This window comes from Hippichthys cyanospilos, chromosome 8 (genome assembly GCF_059441005.1).
Source record: "Hippichthys cyanospilos isolate Australia breed blue-spotted pipefish chromosome 8, RoL_Hcya_1.0, whole genome shotgun sequence".
Taxonomy (NCBI): domain Eukaryota; kingdom Metazoa; phylum Chordata; class Actinopteri; order Syngnathiformes; family Syngnathidae; genus Hippichthys; species Hippichthys cyanospilos.
Window position 1 is genome coordinate 10704871 of NC_142376.1, and position 20607 is coordinate 10725477.

General features: G+C 37.4%; 1 protein-coding gene across 1 annotated transcript in view; it reads right to left on the reverse strand.

The window, feature by feature from the left end:
- The window catches only part of thada (THADA armadillo repeat containing), a 64928-nt gene that overhangs the window by 21626 nt on the left and 22695 nt on the right, over positions 1 to 20607 (reverse strand). Inside the window, exons 26-30 of the mRNA XM_088421987.1 lie at positions 18044 to 18133; positions 16703 to 16834; positions 9239 to 9407; positions 4469 to 4572; positions 1612 to 1694 (exon numbers count right to left, since the gene is read on the reverse strand). Of these exons, the coding sequence (XP_088278113.1) occupies positions 1612 to 1694; positions 4469 to 4572; positions 9239 to 9407; positions 16703 to 16834; positions 18044 to 18133 (578 nt within the window). The remainder of the gene's footprint in view (positions 1 to 1611; positions 1695 to 4468; positions 4573 to 9238; positions 9408 to 16702; positions 16835 to 18043; positions 18134 to 20607) is intronic.

A 20607-nucleotide genomic window follows, 5' to 3' on the forward strand; every position in this document is an offset into this window, starting at 1 on the left:
GCTCTAAAACCACTGACATCATGAAATCTGTTATTACTTGACCAGCACTGCACCAAGTTGGGTGTCATTTTTAACTACAAGTTTGGTGCTACACTTGATGATGCTGAACTTTGCTCCCGAAACTGTCGAAGAAGAGCGACAACCGAATGATTTTCTGTCTAAATGTGAGTGTGTTGGACTGTTTGATATAATTTTAAACAAGTAAATATTGTTTTGGGTCATGCAGACAAAACAGGTGTATTCATTTGAGAAAAAATAACATTATAGCTAAAAGTGTAAGTTGGTAAAGTGGAGAGGAATAATGGCGTTAAAATAATCAGAAAAGTGAAAATGTCATGAGGTGACGGCTACTCCTAATTCAGAAATAGAAAAAAAAGGACGTTCCCAAATAAGATAGCACGAAGAAAATGTCCTTGAAAAGTTTCTGTCTTTTTAATTAACAGTTGCTTTTACTTTTTAGATGAAACATATACTGCACTGGACAACGAGGCAAGCATGTGGACATTTTTAAGCAAAGAATTATAGAAACAGAGGAGGACCCCACCTCTAGCGGAGAGGAGGGACTACAAGGAGAAATGAAGCAAAGGCATTAAAAGGTGTGTAAGTAAGAGGGAAGGTGCTTATTTTGTTATGTAAGGGGCCACGTTGAACTAAGCCTGGTTCTGAATCTACTTGCTTGTTTTGAGAAATCCTTGGTATTCCCACTGTCAAATGCAAACATGTGTTCACCACATGGCCAACCGAAAACATACCGTAAGTTCCTCACCCTCTCCTCTCCTCTCTTTTTTCATAGCACTCAATAAACTGGGTCAAAGGCGCAAACCCACCATCTGTCTGCGATTGCGCGCCTTTGGTTTCACATTCCTCCTGAGGAGACCCCCGCTGAGACCGGTCAGCACACACGTACGCACAGATACACAATTACAGATCCACAAAGACACATAGCAGGGCGCTTCTCCGAATGGTTTTAGGCATGACTTCTGTTAACAGTCGGTCTGGAGGGAGAGTGCCGCGCACAGCCTTGCCAGCAAACGTTGCAGGGTCATCTGTTTTCAGTCACAGCAAATGGATGGGAAAACAGTTGCTGCTTATGAGCTCATTTACATCCCTTCAACAGGATGACATCAGCAAAACTACTATAAATGAAACTCTAACCTTTGATAAAGCAACTTATAATATCATAAATTATGTTACACTCCCCACATTTCACAAATTGCAACAAAAATTTATTATTTTGACACAATTAGACATATATATGTACACACATATATATATATATATATATATATATATATATATATATATATATATATATATATATATATATATATATATATATATAAAATTAAATAATTAAATAATAATTAAATAATAATACAAACATTTTTGGAGGGTACCAAGTACCTCATAAATAGTCACTTTTCAAGAGACACCAGCAAAACTGCATGGCTGTTCATTCTTGGACATTGCATTAACAGTGAGAGGCAGCCATTTTAAACACTTTAGTTGGATCAATTTGTAGAATTAACATCCACGTAAGGGGATTGACCTATAGGATAAATATTAAAAAAAAAAAAAAAAGAAAGAAAAATATTTACTAAATGTACTCACCACAGAGAAGACTCATCTTTGAGCCACACAGACATACCAACACATCTAGAAAGGCTCCCTTGGTGACCACACAGCTATTCTTTCTAAAAATGAGATGGGGGGGAAAAGAAAAATGAGCAAACAATTTTTTTTGGTTTTATCCTGGTATGACTGCCATGTATATGCCAAGCTAATTGACAATTGATTAACTACACAGGTGGACAAATATTGGCACTCTTCAATTAATTAAATGAAAAAAAAAGTACTCTATTTACCTTGACATTGGGATTAACCTTTAAATTCTGAGGTTATTCTGGACATATGTTTGTTCACTTTTATTGTTTCATGTTATCTGTATCTTCATTTTGTCACATACAAAAAAGGCTGGCTACAGTCCGGCGGCTCTTAAATTTCTGAATAAGGTGAAACTGGTCAAAAGAACATCAAACTGCTTGGAAAAGGTCTTATTGCTTTTACCTTCATCCATGTTTATCTATTTTTTTCTAATTCCCTGAGACAACTCTATCCTTTGCTTCCTCTGTTCCGCATTAATATTGTTCGTAACACGTCACTAAGCAGCACAGTGACTGCATATAACTGATTAAATGGGACATTTGCCTAATTACACATTTCAATACACCAGTAAAATTGCAAATTTCACATAGCGATGAAATGTGCTTTTCACACTCAAAAATATAGACTACTTGTTCTAGCACATCAAGTTTTTGTGATATATATTTATATTTCTTTTTTAAGTTTGAAGAAAAGCTTGCAAAATTTGGATTTCATAATGCATAATTTGTAGCTATGACATTTCAGAAAACATTTCATGATATGCTTCCTCATATCAATGTAAAGGTTCAGCAATTTGTGTGGGTAGTATATGTTGAATTATGTGCAACCTCAAATAAGATTATGCCCAGGGTGCTCTGAAAGCCCGCAATTATGTGAGAACAAAGGATACTGTGTGATCTCAACGTCATCTTTTCATCAAGCAGATATTAAACACACATCCATGCACAGAAGCACAGACAGTACAATCGTGATGGGAGAACTGGATTTGAGCAAAAAGACTCACGAGTGATTTTAAATGCATTTAAGCAAATAAATTGCAATGCCGGCATAAATGGCCACAGTTATCACAAAATTTAACCCTGGATTCATGCCTCATGGATCAAGAGACAAATTCTTATCACTTAACTCCCACGTATCAAGTATCTTTCATGTTAGCGTAATGAAAAATAATGGATTCAGACACCTTCAAATTGCATCCTGAATGAGGCCTCTGAATGTGGATAACATACGACATGTATTTGCGACATATGAGTAGCGTTTTCCATTTTTTTCTTGAGCTGCACGGTGAAAGTGTGGTTAGCATATCCACCTCACAGTTAAGAGACTCGGGTTCAAAACCCACTAGCTCCGGCCTTCCTGTGTAGAGTTTGCATATTTTGCCTGTGCCTGTTTGGGTTCTCTCTGGGCACTTTGGCTTTCTCCCACACTCCAAAAACATGCATGTATTGGACATACTAAATTGTTATTAGGTGTGATTGGGTGGTTGTTCATCTCTGTGTGCCCTGCAATTGGTTGGCAACCAGTTGAGGGTGTCCCCGGCCAACTGCCCAAAGTCAGCTGGGAAAGGCACCAAAAATATTTATCGACTCACTTTTAAATAATGCAACCAGAAATACTTCCATCATAATATAACTTTGTTCTCTCACCCATGACGGTTAAGACAAAAACGTTCATTTGCCCAAAATCGTTCAGCCTAACCACACCACCCCCCAAAAAAAATCTCTGTCGCTCTCTCTCTTTCTTTTTTTTTAAGCACTACACTGCAGTCAAGTGTTATTTGTTTAACCACAGTTCCCCAGAACGCCTGCCCTTGCAGCTGAAAAAAGTCCTAGAGGAAACACTGGGATAACAAAAGTCAGTTTCCACTTCCATACACAGTGATCTTTTTTCACCCCTGTTCCAACTGCTAATCCGGTCAGTTCCTGCTACACGTTTCCCCGATAAAAGTACTTACCAAACAAAAGAATAATTCTCTGATTGCACATCTAATGGTTAGCACATGCCCCTCGCTTTGCTTGACTGTGTTTAACCTTTCTTTAATCTTGATAACTTGTTAACTAATCACTCAACATCTGATAAAAAAACATGGCCTTATTCACACCTACACACACACATTCTTATTATTATTATTGTTATGTTTTGTTTTTTTTAAATCAAGGAGAATCAAATGTTTGGAAATTAATTGAGACTTTTATGAATTCCAACAAAATTTGTCCTTTGTATTTAACCCATCACATAGTAAACATGTCAAGCTGACTTGACATCTAGCGGGGGGGGGGGGGGACTTAAAGAGCTCGGGGCGCAGTTCTTTTTTGTGCGAGTGTTTAAATCAGTGGTGTACTGGTTCTGGCTGCATGAACACATAAAAAGAAGCGGGCTCCTTTGGTAACCAAGAATTCACCTTGTCATCTAATTAAGACTCATCAGTGTAACCATGCGCAGCTAGCAGGGCTACTGTTGCTAACCCAGTGACCCTGTGTTCTCTGTTGAACAGATGAGAACAGAGACCCTGGACTGACCCCAGCTAGGAAATAAAAAGAAGGGGGAAGGGTTGCAGCCGGGCAGTAATCTGTGCCCCATCTCAAGATCTTAATTTTGGGTAAGAGGTCCAGAGTTAGAGGATAGGATGGGGGGTGTCCAGGTAGGACAGAAGGCAGTCCCTTTGAAATGAAAGCCTCGGCAGGACATGAAGCGGACATGGCCAGGGAGGGGACGACTGGGCAGACAAGGAACTATTCTTCTGCTGAGCGAGTTGGGGGGAACTGAGGGATGCTTATCTGTACGTGCATGTGTCTAAGATTACCGAGAGGCGAGCCACATGCGCTGAAGGACAGCTTCACAGATTCCATTTCCTGCTGGCAGGGGTCTGTGTGACTCACTCTGGTAAGACTGAAGTAGAAACAGCACCTGCAAAAATGTTCAAGCAGTCATGTAAACATACTTAGTTAGCTAACAGCCATAATTGAATGGGATTAATGGTGTGTGCATTTCATGTGAGTGTGATTGTTTGAATGTACATCAAATATGATGTATTTTCTATTTGTAATAATTAATGTTTCCATTTTGTGCGTGACGGTTCTGACATTGATGAAGAAAATTCATTTTTAGCGTAATGCGTATATAGGAAGAACTTTTGAATAAAGATGATGAACTGAATACAGTGGTACCTCGGTACTCGACCGCCTCTATACTCGACCAAATCGGTGCTCGACCAAAAAATTCAAGTAGGTAATGCATCGGACCTCGAACAGATTTTCGGTTCTCGACTAGCCGAGCCGAGCCGAGCCGAGCCGAGCCGAGCCGAGCCGAGCCGAGCCGACCCGAACGCGCTCCTCGGCCCTTCTCGGCCAGCGGGTAAGCGCCAGTTCAACTCAGACCGCCAGGGGAGTAAGACGTTTGTTCAAGTATTTCTTCCCGGATTTAAACTTTTTCGTGTTGCTCTAGCCCTTAATAATGGGTCCAAAGAAAGACAGTGATAAGGGGAAGGCAAAGAGGAAAACAATGAGGACCACTATTGAACCGAAGAAGGAAATTATAGCAAAATATGAACGCGGTGTACCTCGCGTCGCAGTTAGCTAGCGTCATCATGGAAGGAGTAACTCCCTCCCGTCCTCTCCACATCCATTCCTGTATGCCATCAACCACTCTCCAAAACGTAAGTAAATTATACAAAATGGTTTATAATGCTTTATTTATCTTTATCTTTATCTTTATCTTTATCTTTATCATGTACTGCTTGTGCACATTTACTTGTGCACACATACTTTCCATTATTTCTTATGGGAAAATTGGTTTCGGTGTTCGAACAAATCGGTGCTCGACCACCACCTCAGAACGGATTATGGTCGAGTACCGAGGTACCACTGTATAAAGGTATTTATTTTGGGGTGTTGGGGTGGTGTCATTATGTCCTGCTAGGATGTCTGAATAAGAATAAATGTGATACATAAAATGGAATGCTCAAGCTACGTGACAGCGTGTGATGCTCTGGTGGTTGAGAATGTTCAAAGGCCAGAACACTGGCTAACTAGCTGACTGGCTGGGTGGCTGACTGGCTGGGGTGTGTATTCTGGGCCTTGGTAAGTATACTCTTTAGGTCTGGGCCATGGCCACAGACCAATAGGAAGCCATTCATTACACTATGCAGGGAAGGCAACGTGGGGAAAAACCAAGCTGACCACGTACATTGAGCCTGGCGTGCCCCTTCTGTTCTTCTGCAGTCTCCACAACAAGGCAACACCCACTGGCTAACAAAAACAGCCTACAGAGTCTTTGGACCCTCTTTCTTCTGCTCACATTTTGTGAAGGGCTTTTCCTTTTCCAGTGTCAAACGGAATCCCAAACCAAATACGGAACCATGCAAATTCTTTTTAATGCTGAAAATGTGCTGCTTGAGGATGGCTAAAATCTTTTATATGGGATATAAAAAGTCTGTTGATGTAAAAAATAATTGATTCGTCAATTTCATATATTTTCCACAATAACTGTGACGCATGTAAAACCTAATTTAACTGAAACAAAAATCTTTTCAAAAGGAGAAGTTTTCACTCAACGGTAAACTGTGATAAAGTCATAAAAAAATATATATATACAGTATATAATTTTTGTGATGTCCAAAGCCTAATCACACGATTTGTAGTTTAACAGATTTGGAGTTGGGTGTAGACATTAGTAAAGGAAATACAATGTTTACGTGTAATATACGCAAAATGGCAACTTCAACGAAAACAGTGGAATATAACATAAGATAGTAGAGCAAAGTTCAAATGTTTTAGGCTACTTCATTTAAAACACTATGTCACTCATTGTTTAAAACGTGACATTTATTGTGAGAGTCACAAATTGTGACTCTGTATTGACAGATTATTAAAATCAGGTGACTCGGGCGCAAAAAAAAAAAAACGTGATCACAACATCCCAAAAATTTTTATGTTAAATCTGACTGGTATGTAGGATTTCATAATTTCCTACTCTAATTAAGACCACAATTCCGGCTATACCCTATGTGGAAGAGAAGAGATGTACAGTCAGGATTTGCCCGCAATTTCTGCTTCTTCTTTAATGTTAACGGTCAGACGCTTGCCCATTTGCATGAAATAGTTCTAAAAATCTGAGAAAAACATTTGAGTGAGAATATAGATTATGGTCTCACTCAACATCATTCGATATAATCTCAATCATAATAATGTCGAGGAACTGCACCTATACAATAGTTAAAAGTGTGAACAAGACTAATGACGTTCTTTTTGTATTTTTAAATGTCTTAAGATTCCTTCGTTGAAATATATCAATAAACACCTAAATCATAAGCATAAGTAGAAGACTCTGGGAATTGCCATTGATGAGAAGGTAATAACTCAGCATCCCTAATTTGATTTTATGCGTGCACCAAATATAAACTGTGATTAGTAAGTCGAGTTGTGTCCTCTACAGTAATGTTGGCTTCTGCCCAAACTGCTGAATTTTGAGGCATATTGCCACCTTGTAATTCTTTGTTTTTATCTTTGAAAAGTACTGCAATTTATGAGAAGCGGTGCCACAGGAAACTATGTGGTCATCATTGTCTTTAAACGTCCCAGTACACTTCATTGACTAGGCTGGAAAGTCCCCGCATGGGAATTTTAACCGGCTCAATCCAGACCAGAAAAGAGAAAGTGGAATATTTATAGAAAATGCAGCCTCCTTGTTCCTCCTTACAAATCAAATACAGAACATAACTGCAACCGACGGGAGGAGAGGGGCAGGATATTTAATGTAATTACACCAGCACACCCCATTGTCCAGAGACAGGCATGTCTTGCCAATCATATTCTATTCAGATGAAGACATTGCAGTCAGTTGAAAAGTGCTACAAAAAACGGTAATGATCAAATCTGTGGCAAACGAGAAAACAAACAACTGATACATATAAAGATATTTAATATATTTGCAAATTGTATGTTTAATATATTGTACATATTACCACTAGTGAACATTGATGACGTTAAAAATAAAAAAGAACAGTGCAATATGTTGCACTCTTTTCACCAGTAAGTTTACGATTTATACGTGTGTATTTTTGTATGTGAATCCGTGAGCCTTAATCCGTATTTTGACCTGGTAAAAATAGTGGTGGTGGATGAGAGCTCCATGCAGACTCTGTTATCAGCCTGCCTTGCTGTCCCTCCTACTGCCGCAACCACAGACTGACCACATGATGCAGTGAGCATGCATGCACATGCGCAAAAGAACACCCTTACAACCAGAGCAAATAATTGTACGTCAATTCATGGCTTGGTCCTGTTTAAAAAAAACAAAAAAAACAAACATGCACTAAGGCACATAAATTGGCATTCTCATAGAACCATAAAAAATGTTGGGGCCAATTAACCCCAAAAACATACCAATAAAGCAAGAAAAAATATATGTTAAAATGGTCTTGATAGTTTTTCTTAAAAAAATAAAATAAAAAATTTATATATATATATATATATAGTCGCGTGTGTGTGTTAATTAGTACCATATGAACGATCTAATAAAGACGCAACCATCTCATTTCAATTTGATATTTCTCACTCATTTCTACAATTTAGGTTCCCCTGCAAACGAAAGCGTAAAAATATACCTGTGACTTATTGATACTCTTATGAAAGCTGTAGCATAACAATTGCTCCATCAAGGAGAATGCTAGAAAGACATTTTCAATGCGTCTTGAAACTGTTGGTTGGTTTGCTTGGTACAACCTCGCATCTGCAGCTCCCTTGTAAACTCTATCAGTGGGCGTTTAATAAAAGGCTTGGGAAAATCCCAAGAACCTTATCATCCGGATGCGTTGATATTATTGACAGAGTTGGGTTGTGTTTGTCAGCGGGTGATGAGAACTAAAAATTAGTATTTATACAGCGATAACCATTCTCTTTTTACAGGCAGGAACAATTCATAAAAGGAATAGCGTATTTGATTAGAATTTGTTTTCATCTATAAATGTAGGAAATGGTTAAATTGTGAACTTTCAAACTTGACTAGAGAAAATGTAGAAACATGGAATTAGGTTTCTGCTGGGCAGAAATTGAGTAGACATAACATTCAATCACCAAAATGTGTTTCTTGGTGGACCCAAACTCGATCTCCATGTTACCCACCAAGAACTGCAAAATGCAAAATAGTAGAGCAAGGAAAAAAGTTGACAGTCAAGTAAGCCGTCTTTAAAAATAGGACGACTAAAAATATCAGCGAGAACCATGCTCAATGGTTGCCCAATCATCCTCAACACTTCTCGTAAAGCGCTAAAAGAGAGCTTTCCAGCGATGTGGATGCAAACGCCTGGGTAACGAGGCGGGGATGAGTGGGGGTGCATTGAACACATTACTAAGAAAATAAAAGGGTTGGCTTCTATTTTAATTAATAGTGCATGACTTACAAATTCTGCCAGTGTTTGTATATGATAAGTATTTAAACATGGAGTTGTCTATGTGCAGACAAAACTTTAGAGAAGTAAAGTTAAGTTCAAATTTAGCCAAAATGCCCGATAACCTTTCGAGGTGAATACAATTTTATATTCTCTAAACTACTTTGTGTGTCTAGGTAAACATACCTGTAGAAGGGTCCCATGAATGTAATTGTGTTGGATTTGGGGCCCTGGGTCTTGAGGGAGCTCTTGAAGCAAAGAGTGTACTGTTGATGAAACCTGGTTGATGAGTACAAATGGAACCAGGGCCCGTGCTGCCATCTCTCTAGTACGATACACAGCTGAACGGCCACATCTGTATGACAAACCATCAGACACAGAGAAAACAAATTCACGGTTACTTAACTGTCTGATTGTGAGTATAAGCATTGCTTTGATGACTTGATCGTTTGTGGTATATCGTAATATTCAGCATTTGTAAAGTTAGGTTGGCTTCAAACAGTGTTATTGAAATGACTAAATTTATTTTTTGTAAAAATAAATGACTGTTATCATAACCAAGCGTCAAACGCTTAAAAAGAGGTTATGTTTTCACTTGCCTCTCTGTTAGTCTGTTATTCTGTATGTTTGTACCCGAGAAGGATAACAAAAAGAATCATGTTTTTATGACATTTAGCAGAAGAAGGTCGCATGTTCTAAGATGTTGGGACTCATCCATTGAAAGCACGAAAAATTATTGTCGGACTGGCGTTGGTGGGACTTTGTACTCCGCAAAGCATTCACTATTCATTTGAACTGTGGTGATTTATAACACACACATTTTCCTAAATTTGACACATAAATTTATCTCACAGAAACAATTGATTATTCCCTTAATTTGCAAACGTTACATAACATCTGAGACTTTACTTTCTGAATTTCTCACCACCTTTCTATTCACCCCACGAGGAACAAAAATGCTCTCAGCTCCATTTATCAAATACTTTCATAATTACCTAAGCAGCCTGGAAAATGTGATTTTGGCCAAAAATGCTTCTCTCCTTTTCATGCTTTTCTCTCACGCACATGGTAATTCATCTACAATATGGTACTGTAATAGACAATTTGACCGTGACTGTAAAATATCTTGGTTAATATGCTGATAATATAATCTAAACGACAATCCTACACAAGGATTACACTAAAACCAAAACTGGCATCCAAAAACAACACTAGGCACATGACACTGAAAGGAAGTCCCGAGGATGACTCAGGACATGCTGGAGAGACTACAGAGACCCTCCCGAAAGAAGCTGGATGAAGTTGCAGAGGTTGCTGTGAGGTCAATTTGAAAACATAATGACATCATAACAAACCTGACTGGTTGGAAGACTAATCTTGTCAGCCAGTATCACAAGCCGTGGTACTGTACTTACACGTCAAGCACTACGCAATTGAGTATCTTTTTCGAACAAATGCATTTTTTTTTATATGGCTTCACATTACTACTGTTTTGTTTTGTTTGTTACTACTGTTTTGTTTTTGTTGCATTTATTATATATATATATATATATATATATATATATATATATATATATATATATATATATATATATATATGACTGCTTATTGCAGCTGTGATGAAGGGTGTGTGGAGTATTCAGGAAAAAAATATGATGAAAACAAGAATGTATTTTCATCTAACAAAAAAACATTTTACTTTATTTATTTTTTTTTTATGAGACTGCCTTTCGTAATGCGCCTCCATGTGTGAGGTTGAACTGAAATGCCCTTGTCTGCCAGATTGCAATTTTTTTTTGCTTGCTGGTGGTAGGCCAATTACAATGGCTTTTCTATGCATAACAAATTAAAGACAATATCTCAGATCTAAACTTTCCATTGATCTTCAGGAAAAATAAAAAAATCACTCCAAACAAGATAAAACAGACTACTTTTCTGTTGTGCTCTACATGGTTCTTCTGTGATAAAAAGTGCATCAACCTTATTTGACGCCTGCTCAAGATACTTCCATAATTTAAGGGCCATAATTTAAGGGATGTTTATAGGTTTCAGTTTTTTTTTCTTTTTCTTAAAATTTGTGCCAAAAAGTCTGGTTGAGTTGGGCAAAAACCTGTGGAAATCTGGAAGTAATGTGAAACCGCAATAAATCACTACGAAGGAATGCAAGGATGAAAAGGAAAGCTAACTTTTTTGGCATTAGACAAAGGGAATATAAGTTATGGATAAACACACATTTGCATCTTCAGACACTTTCTAACAAATCATTTCCTGTAAATAAAAAAAGAAAAACTAAAGGGCTGAATAAACAAAAAAACATGTTGATAAACAATGAGGCTACTCTGACCAAGAAGTTATTTGTCAACAATTTCTTATTGCACGCAAATGCATGTACAAACGCAAACATATGCAACCATTTACCAGGCTGAAATCATACACACAAACAGGTTGCTTAAGTGTGTAGTATATGCCTTTATCTATTTTCCTGTTTGTATGTCTGGCTTTACCTTTGGTCATTCCTGATTTTGCCTCTGACTTCTTGCCATTTGAGGCGCATATGTTAGCGGTTTTTTAGTAATTTGTCCCAATGAAACTCCTGTGAACGGAAATGACAGTTTGGAAATGTGTAATTTTAGCAACAGAGCTGTGTATTGACTGGCATGGGTGAGTCTCATCTGGGCTTCATTTGAAAGAGAACTGGTCAAATGATTTCCTGCACAGAGACTTCAGCTTGTTTTTGGATAAACAAGCTAAAGCGTCCAACTATGTCACAGGGGAATGAACACAAGTTCGGAAGTGGAGTGGTGACTCATTCCAAATGAGAGGACTCCATTTGACCATTCACGCAAAATTTTAGATCCCTGAAAGTGATACCATTGCACAATAACAAAAACAACCTCTTAGCCTCTATTTACGTTCTCAAAAAAGAAGCAAGTAAACCAGAACTAAATCCCCTTGGTGTTGACAAGCAAATATGTACACTTTGTGTATCCATGTAAATCAATCAATTTAAATTACTGCAGACAACATATTTGACTACTTTCAATGGTGTTTGGTGGCAGTGAAACAAATGTAAACAGCTTTGGATGACAAACACGGCAACCAAGATTGGACTTGAATATTTCTGATTATTCTGCTACAAGTTTAATTTGGATGCACTTTGGCTTCTGATCACTTGATAGACGTTTCTCTTATTGATCTCTAATTTAGAAATTTTCTAAAGTAGTAGAAAGTGGACCTTCAACAAATGCTTGTCTTTGGTGGGCTGGCTGTAAAAATATGGTTTACCATCAGCATAATTGATATTTAGAATAACTAGTCCTAGAGTCCAAATGCCATCGTAAAATCTTTACTGATTGCGCGCGGAATGTTTTAAGCAACTTTATTGATTATTAGTCCGACAAGTACTTTCAAACGCACGGACCGCCACTGGTCAAAGTAAACTAAATGGACTCAACTGTGTGACAGTCACAGAATATTCAAGTCATATGTCCTTTGTTCACAAAAGTCCAATTAAGCTCAAGACTTTGGGAACAAACCAAGAAGCGGGAACCTACCAAAATAAAAGTATTTACAGGTTTGATTATTGTTCAAGAGAACAGGAACAAGAGAAGTTTTTTCATCCAAGAGATAGGTTGAAGTGTCATGATTTAGGTTTTTTGTGACATTTGATGACAGTTCAACTTTGGGAAATGCTTTTTGTGTACAGTGTTTTTCTATTGTTTGATATCGAGGCTTGTGGCTTCACGGTTTCACTGTAATTTAATTTATGCAATTTATGTAACTGGGAAGCATCAGTCATGACATAAGCCAGCATTTTAGTACCATTTGGGTGATAAGAAACATAAGGAAAAGTAAGTTGTATAAGTACACTTTTCCTTTGGAAACCTTACATTGTAAAGGCATTACTGAGCACTCTGAGCAGATAAGAGAACTGAGATGGGAGTATAGTAAAAGCAAGAAGGGAGGAGAGATGTCTGGACTGGAATCATAAATCATGGAACTCTAAGACTTTGCCATTAATCAAGAATGAGGGAGAGGGAAAATACAGACACTGTTGGAGATAAGACCTTGTTTACTAGTTGTTTAGTCCTGAAAATGAGACCTCATCAGTTCTAAAGAAAACTGTTAATCTGCATTTTTTTTCTGTAAATCGACATTAACATTTCACATGTAATTATGATTTGCAAATTGTAAACTCGATCAAAAGAGATTGTGTGGGTGGTGGCATGGGATCATGTGGAGGGAGTGACAGTTACTCATATCATCAAACATGTTCGCACATGCCTGATGAAGATGCGTTAGGGGATGGGCGGGAGGTACTAACAACTATGACTGGTGCTAATTTTAACAGTCAACATATGGTCTTCATTTGGGTGGATACCTTCACCGCATAACTTCTCTGATAGACATGCATCAAGTCAGGATCCAGCAGCCAAAGAGAACAATGATATGGATATTTATAAATGAATAAGATACAAATATATAAATGTTGCATTTTTAAAGGGCAATTATGCACAAAAAAAGCTTAATATGACCTGTTCCTTGTTACAGTTTTAAGAAATGGTGTGATGCATCATGCAGAAGAGAAGCTAATCCAACAGATTTTAACTAATATATATATATATATATATATATATATATATATATATATATATATATATATATATATATATATATATATATATATATATATATTATATATATATAAATTAACAATTTTTTTTTTATCCAGCTTATAGTGAGGCTTCTGTTTTCAAAATTATTATGAACAGGGTGGAGGCATAGGCATTCAATTAATGAAAAACTGCCTGAAAAATTGCATTTGCGATAACGTGGGAATACTTGTCAAACAATAATTTGGAAACATTTAGTTTGGTTTCCGTATTTCTGAATGCACAAGGGGGGTTGACTTCCAAGTCAGGTCAGATTTGCAGGTGCAGTAGATGAACATGTCTGAATAATATTTGCAGACTTGTCCATCTCAGGAATGTCAAAAATGAAGGTTACAACTACAGTTTCCCATTCGCCTGAAAGCTTTACTCCCCAGTAAACAGAGTGCAGTTCAGATAAAACTCGTCACAATCTAATCACTAAGTCTGACATTAGACAGCACAAATAACAAAACTTTTTAAACATAAAAACATCCAACTAAGGCCATGTACGCACATACATGGATATTTTCAAAACAAAAACAGTATTTTCATAGCATGAGGTAAAATGATTTACAATCATCTGAGAAGGCTTTGGAACAATAAGTTTCTTTTTTTGTTTCTGGAGATTGACAGATATGACAAATCAAGCGATTTTAATTTAATGTAAAATCTGGATCTGCTATTCAATGTAGATGATATCATTACTGTATGTCCTATAAAATATCAGATATGGAACCAAGCAAATACCTTGAACCATTGTAAAAAACTTCAAATAGATTCAAGTGAGATTTACTTCAGAGTACACCATGGGATGAGCTAGAGGGGGGGACGTCAGTTGGCTTTTAGCATAACACGTCTGCTGCAGCTAACTGCAAGATTGTGTTAGCTGATGTTGTTACGGCGTTATTTTCAATAAAAGAAGCGGGCAGACTGAAGTCCGAGTCCATACTTGTTCACACATAGGAATATCACTAAAACAAAGAGGATCATGTAAAAAGTTATGATGTCTCAAGCTGATTCAAGAGTGCACCAGTTTGAGAACACAGAAAGGTAATCCATTTGACTCGTTTATCAATTGTGGGGTTTTTGTTTTTTGTTTTTTTTCTACATAGACACATAATCATAATCTTGGTGAAACACGGATACTGCACAACTTCAGGTATTCATGGTAAGATTAACTCGAACCGCATCGCGAGGAAAAGGTAAAAACAGCTTCAAGGGCTTTCAACATTTACAGTGGTGAAGCATTCACTGATCGCCCACAATATGGGAAATCTGAAACACACTTAACGCGCAACAAATATATAATTTATGGATATAGACACAAGAAAATAAGAAGAGTTTACAAAAGATTAAATTTAATCTGTTTTGTGAGTTTTGACATTATTACCAAACTGTTGGTCTGTCTTCTACACGATAACAGAAAATACCAGAATATGACCCTAAAATTAAAAAGGGTGCTTCCTATACACCGGTGTTTCTTATATTTGAGGAATTGCGGTACTTGTCTATAGTGTAGTAGCCAGGAGACAGCATACATAAATTGAATAGAATTTCCCTAGTGCTTGTTGTCACACTCATGTATTTCATTGCCAAAATGGAACCAGTCCAAGAAATGCAGTAACTCCCTATTTTTAAGAGATTAAAAACCTGAGATGTAAAAAAAAAAAAAAAGTTGTCCTCAAACCAGCAAATTGTCTCTTATACGGTAGCATTATTTTTGTTAAACTGAAAAAAGTACAATAATTTTTGCATCATCATTGCACTGGCCTTACACCAAATAGATTAAACACAAACAGTGATATGCTCTATTATGGGAATATACGTTTGTGTATAATTTCCAGAGGACCCAGTACAGAGCAAAAGAAAATAAATAATTCAACGCACAACGTTTAGACTACATGTGTTTTGTCTTGATGATTGTATGTTTCCATACTTAGAAAGGCAGTACAACTCAGTAAAACTTTGTTTGAGAAGGTTATCATGGTTGAGTGAGCAGGTGTGTGACCCTCTTGATGTGATAGAGCATTCCAGTAGCCTGCAAGCCACATTCTCAGTGATAGTGATGACAATAGGGTGGAGTTGCAGATGGAACATAAATTTGGTGACTAAATCAGCCCACACTGAACTCAAGACTGACTCAAGGGCAGGGCACTTTAACTGAGGGTAGGCACACATATACAAAACAAACCAAAAAAAAAACAAAAAAACAAAACAAAACAAAAAACATAGAGAGGTACTGTTACACTCTATTGTGTACACGCGTTCAGGCATTTAAAAATGTTTTAAATCATCACCTCATTCAATTTAGGTTGAGAAAACAATATACACAATGTTTATTTATACAGCATGTACTCATGTCATTGGAAGGGATTACAAATTAGTTTTCAACTGTTTTATTTCCTTTATTTCTTTTCACTAATAACATACACTTTTACATCTTAAAAGGTTGCTTAAATTTGCCATTCATGTGTTGCCCTTAAACCAAAGTGCTACGGTTGACGCGTGTGGTGGAACCCATGATGTAAAACTCTGTGGCATCTAGGCACACAATAATTTTGGCTTAAAAAAAGCATCTTGTGTTTTTTGCTGGAATTTTGAAAGAGATCTCGATGACATGCAAAATGCTGCCCAAAGGGGGGGAAATAAAACAAGTAAAGGCAGTCACTCATCTAAGCCACTGTTACCATGTGATGCCTAAGTGATAGAAAGGGCAGACAAAAAGTAAGCCCAACATGACTTAATAAAGCAATGGCTCTCCTCCACTTTTGCTTTATCTTTCTGCTGTGTGGAAATAGGGGAATATATAATCAATGTAGGGTCTCCATCTTCATCATTTGGGGTAAAAATACAAATAAATAAATAAATCTTTCAAACAGTCAATCAACAAAATGAATGAATGAGAATATTGAGCTTCTTCTGACATTGAAATCGAATGTGATATTAGCATGTTCAGAAGAACTGTTCGTAGATGAGAGTGCTGATGCCTCCTCCTTACCTAATGATGAACGGCATGAATGGGGCAAGTCCCAGCGGTGAAGAGGAGCCATCCATTGGAGACGGATAGAGTCGGCTGAGCACCAAAAGGAGCAAGAAGAGACTTGGATGCAGCTTCACTTGACCACTGTCACTATACACACAGGGAAACAATTATACACTGCTTATTTAAATTCATGCAGCAGTGTTACACTATTTCAACTCAGGCCAGTTGAATGATATGTAAAGTTTAATTATTTACATTTAATTTAGTATTGTTTACTTCGGAGTTGTCTTTCATATTGTTATCTGTTGCCCTTTGCGAATCCGTGGGTAGTTTTTGGTGTTCAATAAATGTAAATACTTTGGTATTTGATGTGTCACTTGAAAAGTATTTTTTTTAAAAAAAATACAGTATTCAGATACAGGCCTTGAAATGGAATTGGGCAACTGGACCTGTGGTCTAACCTGGACTGCTGAATTGGAAATAACATAGTAACAACCTCAGCTAACACAAGCTGTTGTTGGCTGCAATAGGCACTGGCCTATGGTAATTAATTTAAGTAACAATAAGGCCAATATAAAAGTGCATATCTGTGCATCAAGACTCGGCTTATTAAGCGAACAGATCAATCTTCCATGAATGGTATCCAAAATAAATAGATAAATACAAATCAATTCAAATCTTTAAGCTACCGTTTATAGGACACACTCATGCATAAAAGTGCATTTTATATTTGGGGAATTAAGGTAGGTAGTTATATAGAGAAATGTTTTAACTTTTTCCATGACATTTAAGAGCAATTACTCTTACGTCCTGTTGTTTGTTTCCACAATTCTTAGAGAGGTTTAGGTAGCCTGATGAACTGTAAATGAAGGGGGGGGGGGGGGGGGGGGGGGGGGTCAGAAAGTTGAAATTGGGTTCTGTGGGAAATCCATGAATGTTTAAACAACTAGCCTAGGGAGTGAGGGGGATTGTGAAAGAGTCCTCAATTAATTGGATCTAAAATAAGATAAGGCTGCCTGGACAGCTGTTAGATGATTCAAGTGCTTTTAAAAGGGGAGTTCTGGCCAAGCGGGGAAAGATTAGGCAGATGAGTCCCAGCGGACCCAACTCACTCAACTTCACTGAAGAAACACTAACCCAAAGTTGGTGACACATTTTGATCACACGACAGTGGTTTTACTAAGTTCCAAAGGCTTTTACCTTGTTATACAAACAAAATGTTTGTTTTGAGGAAGATCATTTTAATGCCTGCAGTAATTTTATCTTCCAATAAAACTAAAATTGATGCATGGAAAAATACCTTCCACAACAAAATGACAATTAAGAAAGTCAAGGTGGGTTCAATGACCCCCTCACCTTTCCACTGAGACAGCTGCCTCCTTGAGCTGGTTAAGCAGAAATGGATACAGAGCTGGAAAACGAGTAAAAAACTCACGGCCAGTCATTCTAAAGTGAAACACAGAAGCAACGGAACACAGCTGTTGGACTACAAATAGTAAAAAAAAAAAAAAAAGATAAAAGAATGAAAAAAAACAAAAGAACCCTTGTCATGGCAAAATGTTTCAGTCATCATTTCTTAAGCCAAACCTCCACAATGGCTTTAAATTATGCTGGTTGGGAAAAAAAAAAGACCTTTCTGTCTTTTGATGCTCATGATGAGTCTTTAATTGTGTTAAAGAGTCTCAGTGGAGCACCAAATACTGACAAAGAAGACTCGCTGTACTTTTTTGTTTTAAGTATGAGATGCTCATATATGCATCCTTCATGAGTACTTGATACCTATAAAGCCCTCTATGGAACTGATACAAATACCTGTTATCAGTGATCGTGCATCGCTAGTCATTACAGATGTGTCCATCCCATGCTGTAGTTGGAAACTGTTGGCTAAAACCAGTTAAGTGTCTCCCACAACCTCTTTGGCGGGACTTAGTACAATTTGAAAGTGACAACGAAAAACATAGATACCTTTCACTAAGGTTTTTTTCAAATCAGAAATAAATTAGGCCAATTTTGGTTGTGTTGCTCAAGGTGAGTATGCATTGACTTGTGGGGCCACAAATAAGCAGGCGCAAACATCAATAAAATGACAAACATTATATTAAACACTCGTAGCCTTGCTTCTGTGACCGAAATTCAACCTCAGCCCTATTAAAGCTTTTTATTTAACTGTGCTTGTCTCAGTGGTGATGTTCCTTTAGGGAGGAGAGCCTGCTCCACTCAACCCAAGATCATCTGACAGGAGAGTGCCTCTGACTTGCAAACATTCGGAAAGTAATGAGCGTGCAAAATGGGATGAAAAAATGTCACGTGTATGTGGGTGTGCATTTAAAAATTGCTGTCTACAAGGATGTGACAAACTCCTTGGTGCTCCTTTTAGTCAAACAAGTAAAACTTGATCCTTAAACTAATTATTGTTTATATGAGCATGTACAGTAGTTTGAAAATTAAAGCATGCGCATGTGTTCATGCACATGTTTTTCATCCTTCTTTTTTCTCACTGATGAGTCCTTTCAGACAAAGGTCTGCTTCTTCCAAGTCAAAGGTCAAGGGTTATGTCAGTGTAGAATAGATGAGGTATAGGGGGAAGAGGTCATGGAGGAGAAAGAAGGCAATTAATGGGGTAAGTAAAAACAAATGTTAAAGAGTATATAGCGCATATTCAGGCTAAAATTTAGTTACTTTTTTTTTTAATTGAATATAAGTGTATTACTTTTTTATTTGTGATGTGTTTTAACAAAACCGTATGTACGTCAGGATATCAGTTTTGAGTTAGACAAAAATGAATTTTCCTTAGATATATCCAATTTTGTAATTATACAAAAACAAATTGCTTGAAAACCATAGTGCTTGAGTAAATTTGAGAGTTAGCTAGTACGAGGTCAATAACTTCCTGTTCTTCTTCTTGATGAGCAGACTGGGCATGTTACAGCCGTGCATTTCGGGAAGTTATTTCCTCTACTTTGGACAGCCTTATGACCCAATATTTTCGTTAATGAAAGCCTCGCTAACTACTACATCTGTAGGTGCTTTAAGCACACATATAGTGTCAGCCATTCAGTCACGATGTGATGTACCTAACGACAAGAACCCGATTCATATGTCCATATGTTTTCCCCCTACCCAATAGTACTACTGCTGTATGCCTTTTCCACTTGAATAGAATATTAGTGGCACAAACATGGTTCCGGTAGAGTTTTCAGATATTTGAGATTTTTTTGCCAACCTATTTTCAAAGTTGACTTTACTGACTTTTGTTTTTTTTTTTTCCCCTGGTTCACAAGTGTGCCCGGCCTCTTATAACTGCAGATGTGGCTATGGTCAGAAATCAAACTTCTTATCAGAGTTAAACTTATGGTAAACTGGTGTCAGAACTTACCAACAGTGGAAGTGCTTATCAATTTTGCCAGAACAAAATTCAGCATTTTTCGCACACTTTTCATGACATTCTTTGCTTTAAAACAAAGATTACTCCTGTCACTGACTGGCATTTGGAATGGTTCACAATTCGACGAGGGCATGTGTTTCATCAAAAAAAAACAACCCCTAAGCATGCTGCTGCAACCATTCGGTTGTTATTTTGGTGATGAGCATCAGTGTTGTGTTCGCGCCAAACACAGCTTTTGGAATTAGGGCCAAAGAATTCAAGCTTGGTTTTATCGGACCGTAACATTTAACCAAAGGTGTCTGGGAGGGTTCAAGTGTGTTTTTGCGAAACGTAGCTGGGCTGATAGCCCAGACATAAGAAGCCAGGAGATGTTCAGGTTGTACTTGCCAGAATTTTTTGCACCAGCTCTATTGTTTTTGTCAGACTGTTGGCAGCCTACCTGACCCTGTTTTCTTCTTGTCTATGCATCATTTTTAATAGTCACCGAATAACATTATAAGCAAGAAAAATGAGCAGTTTCTACAGGCAGGATAAG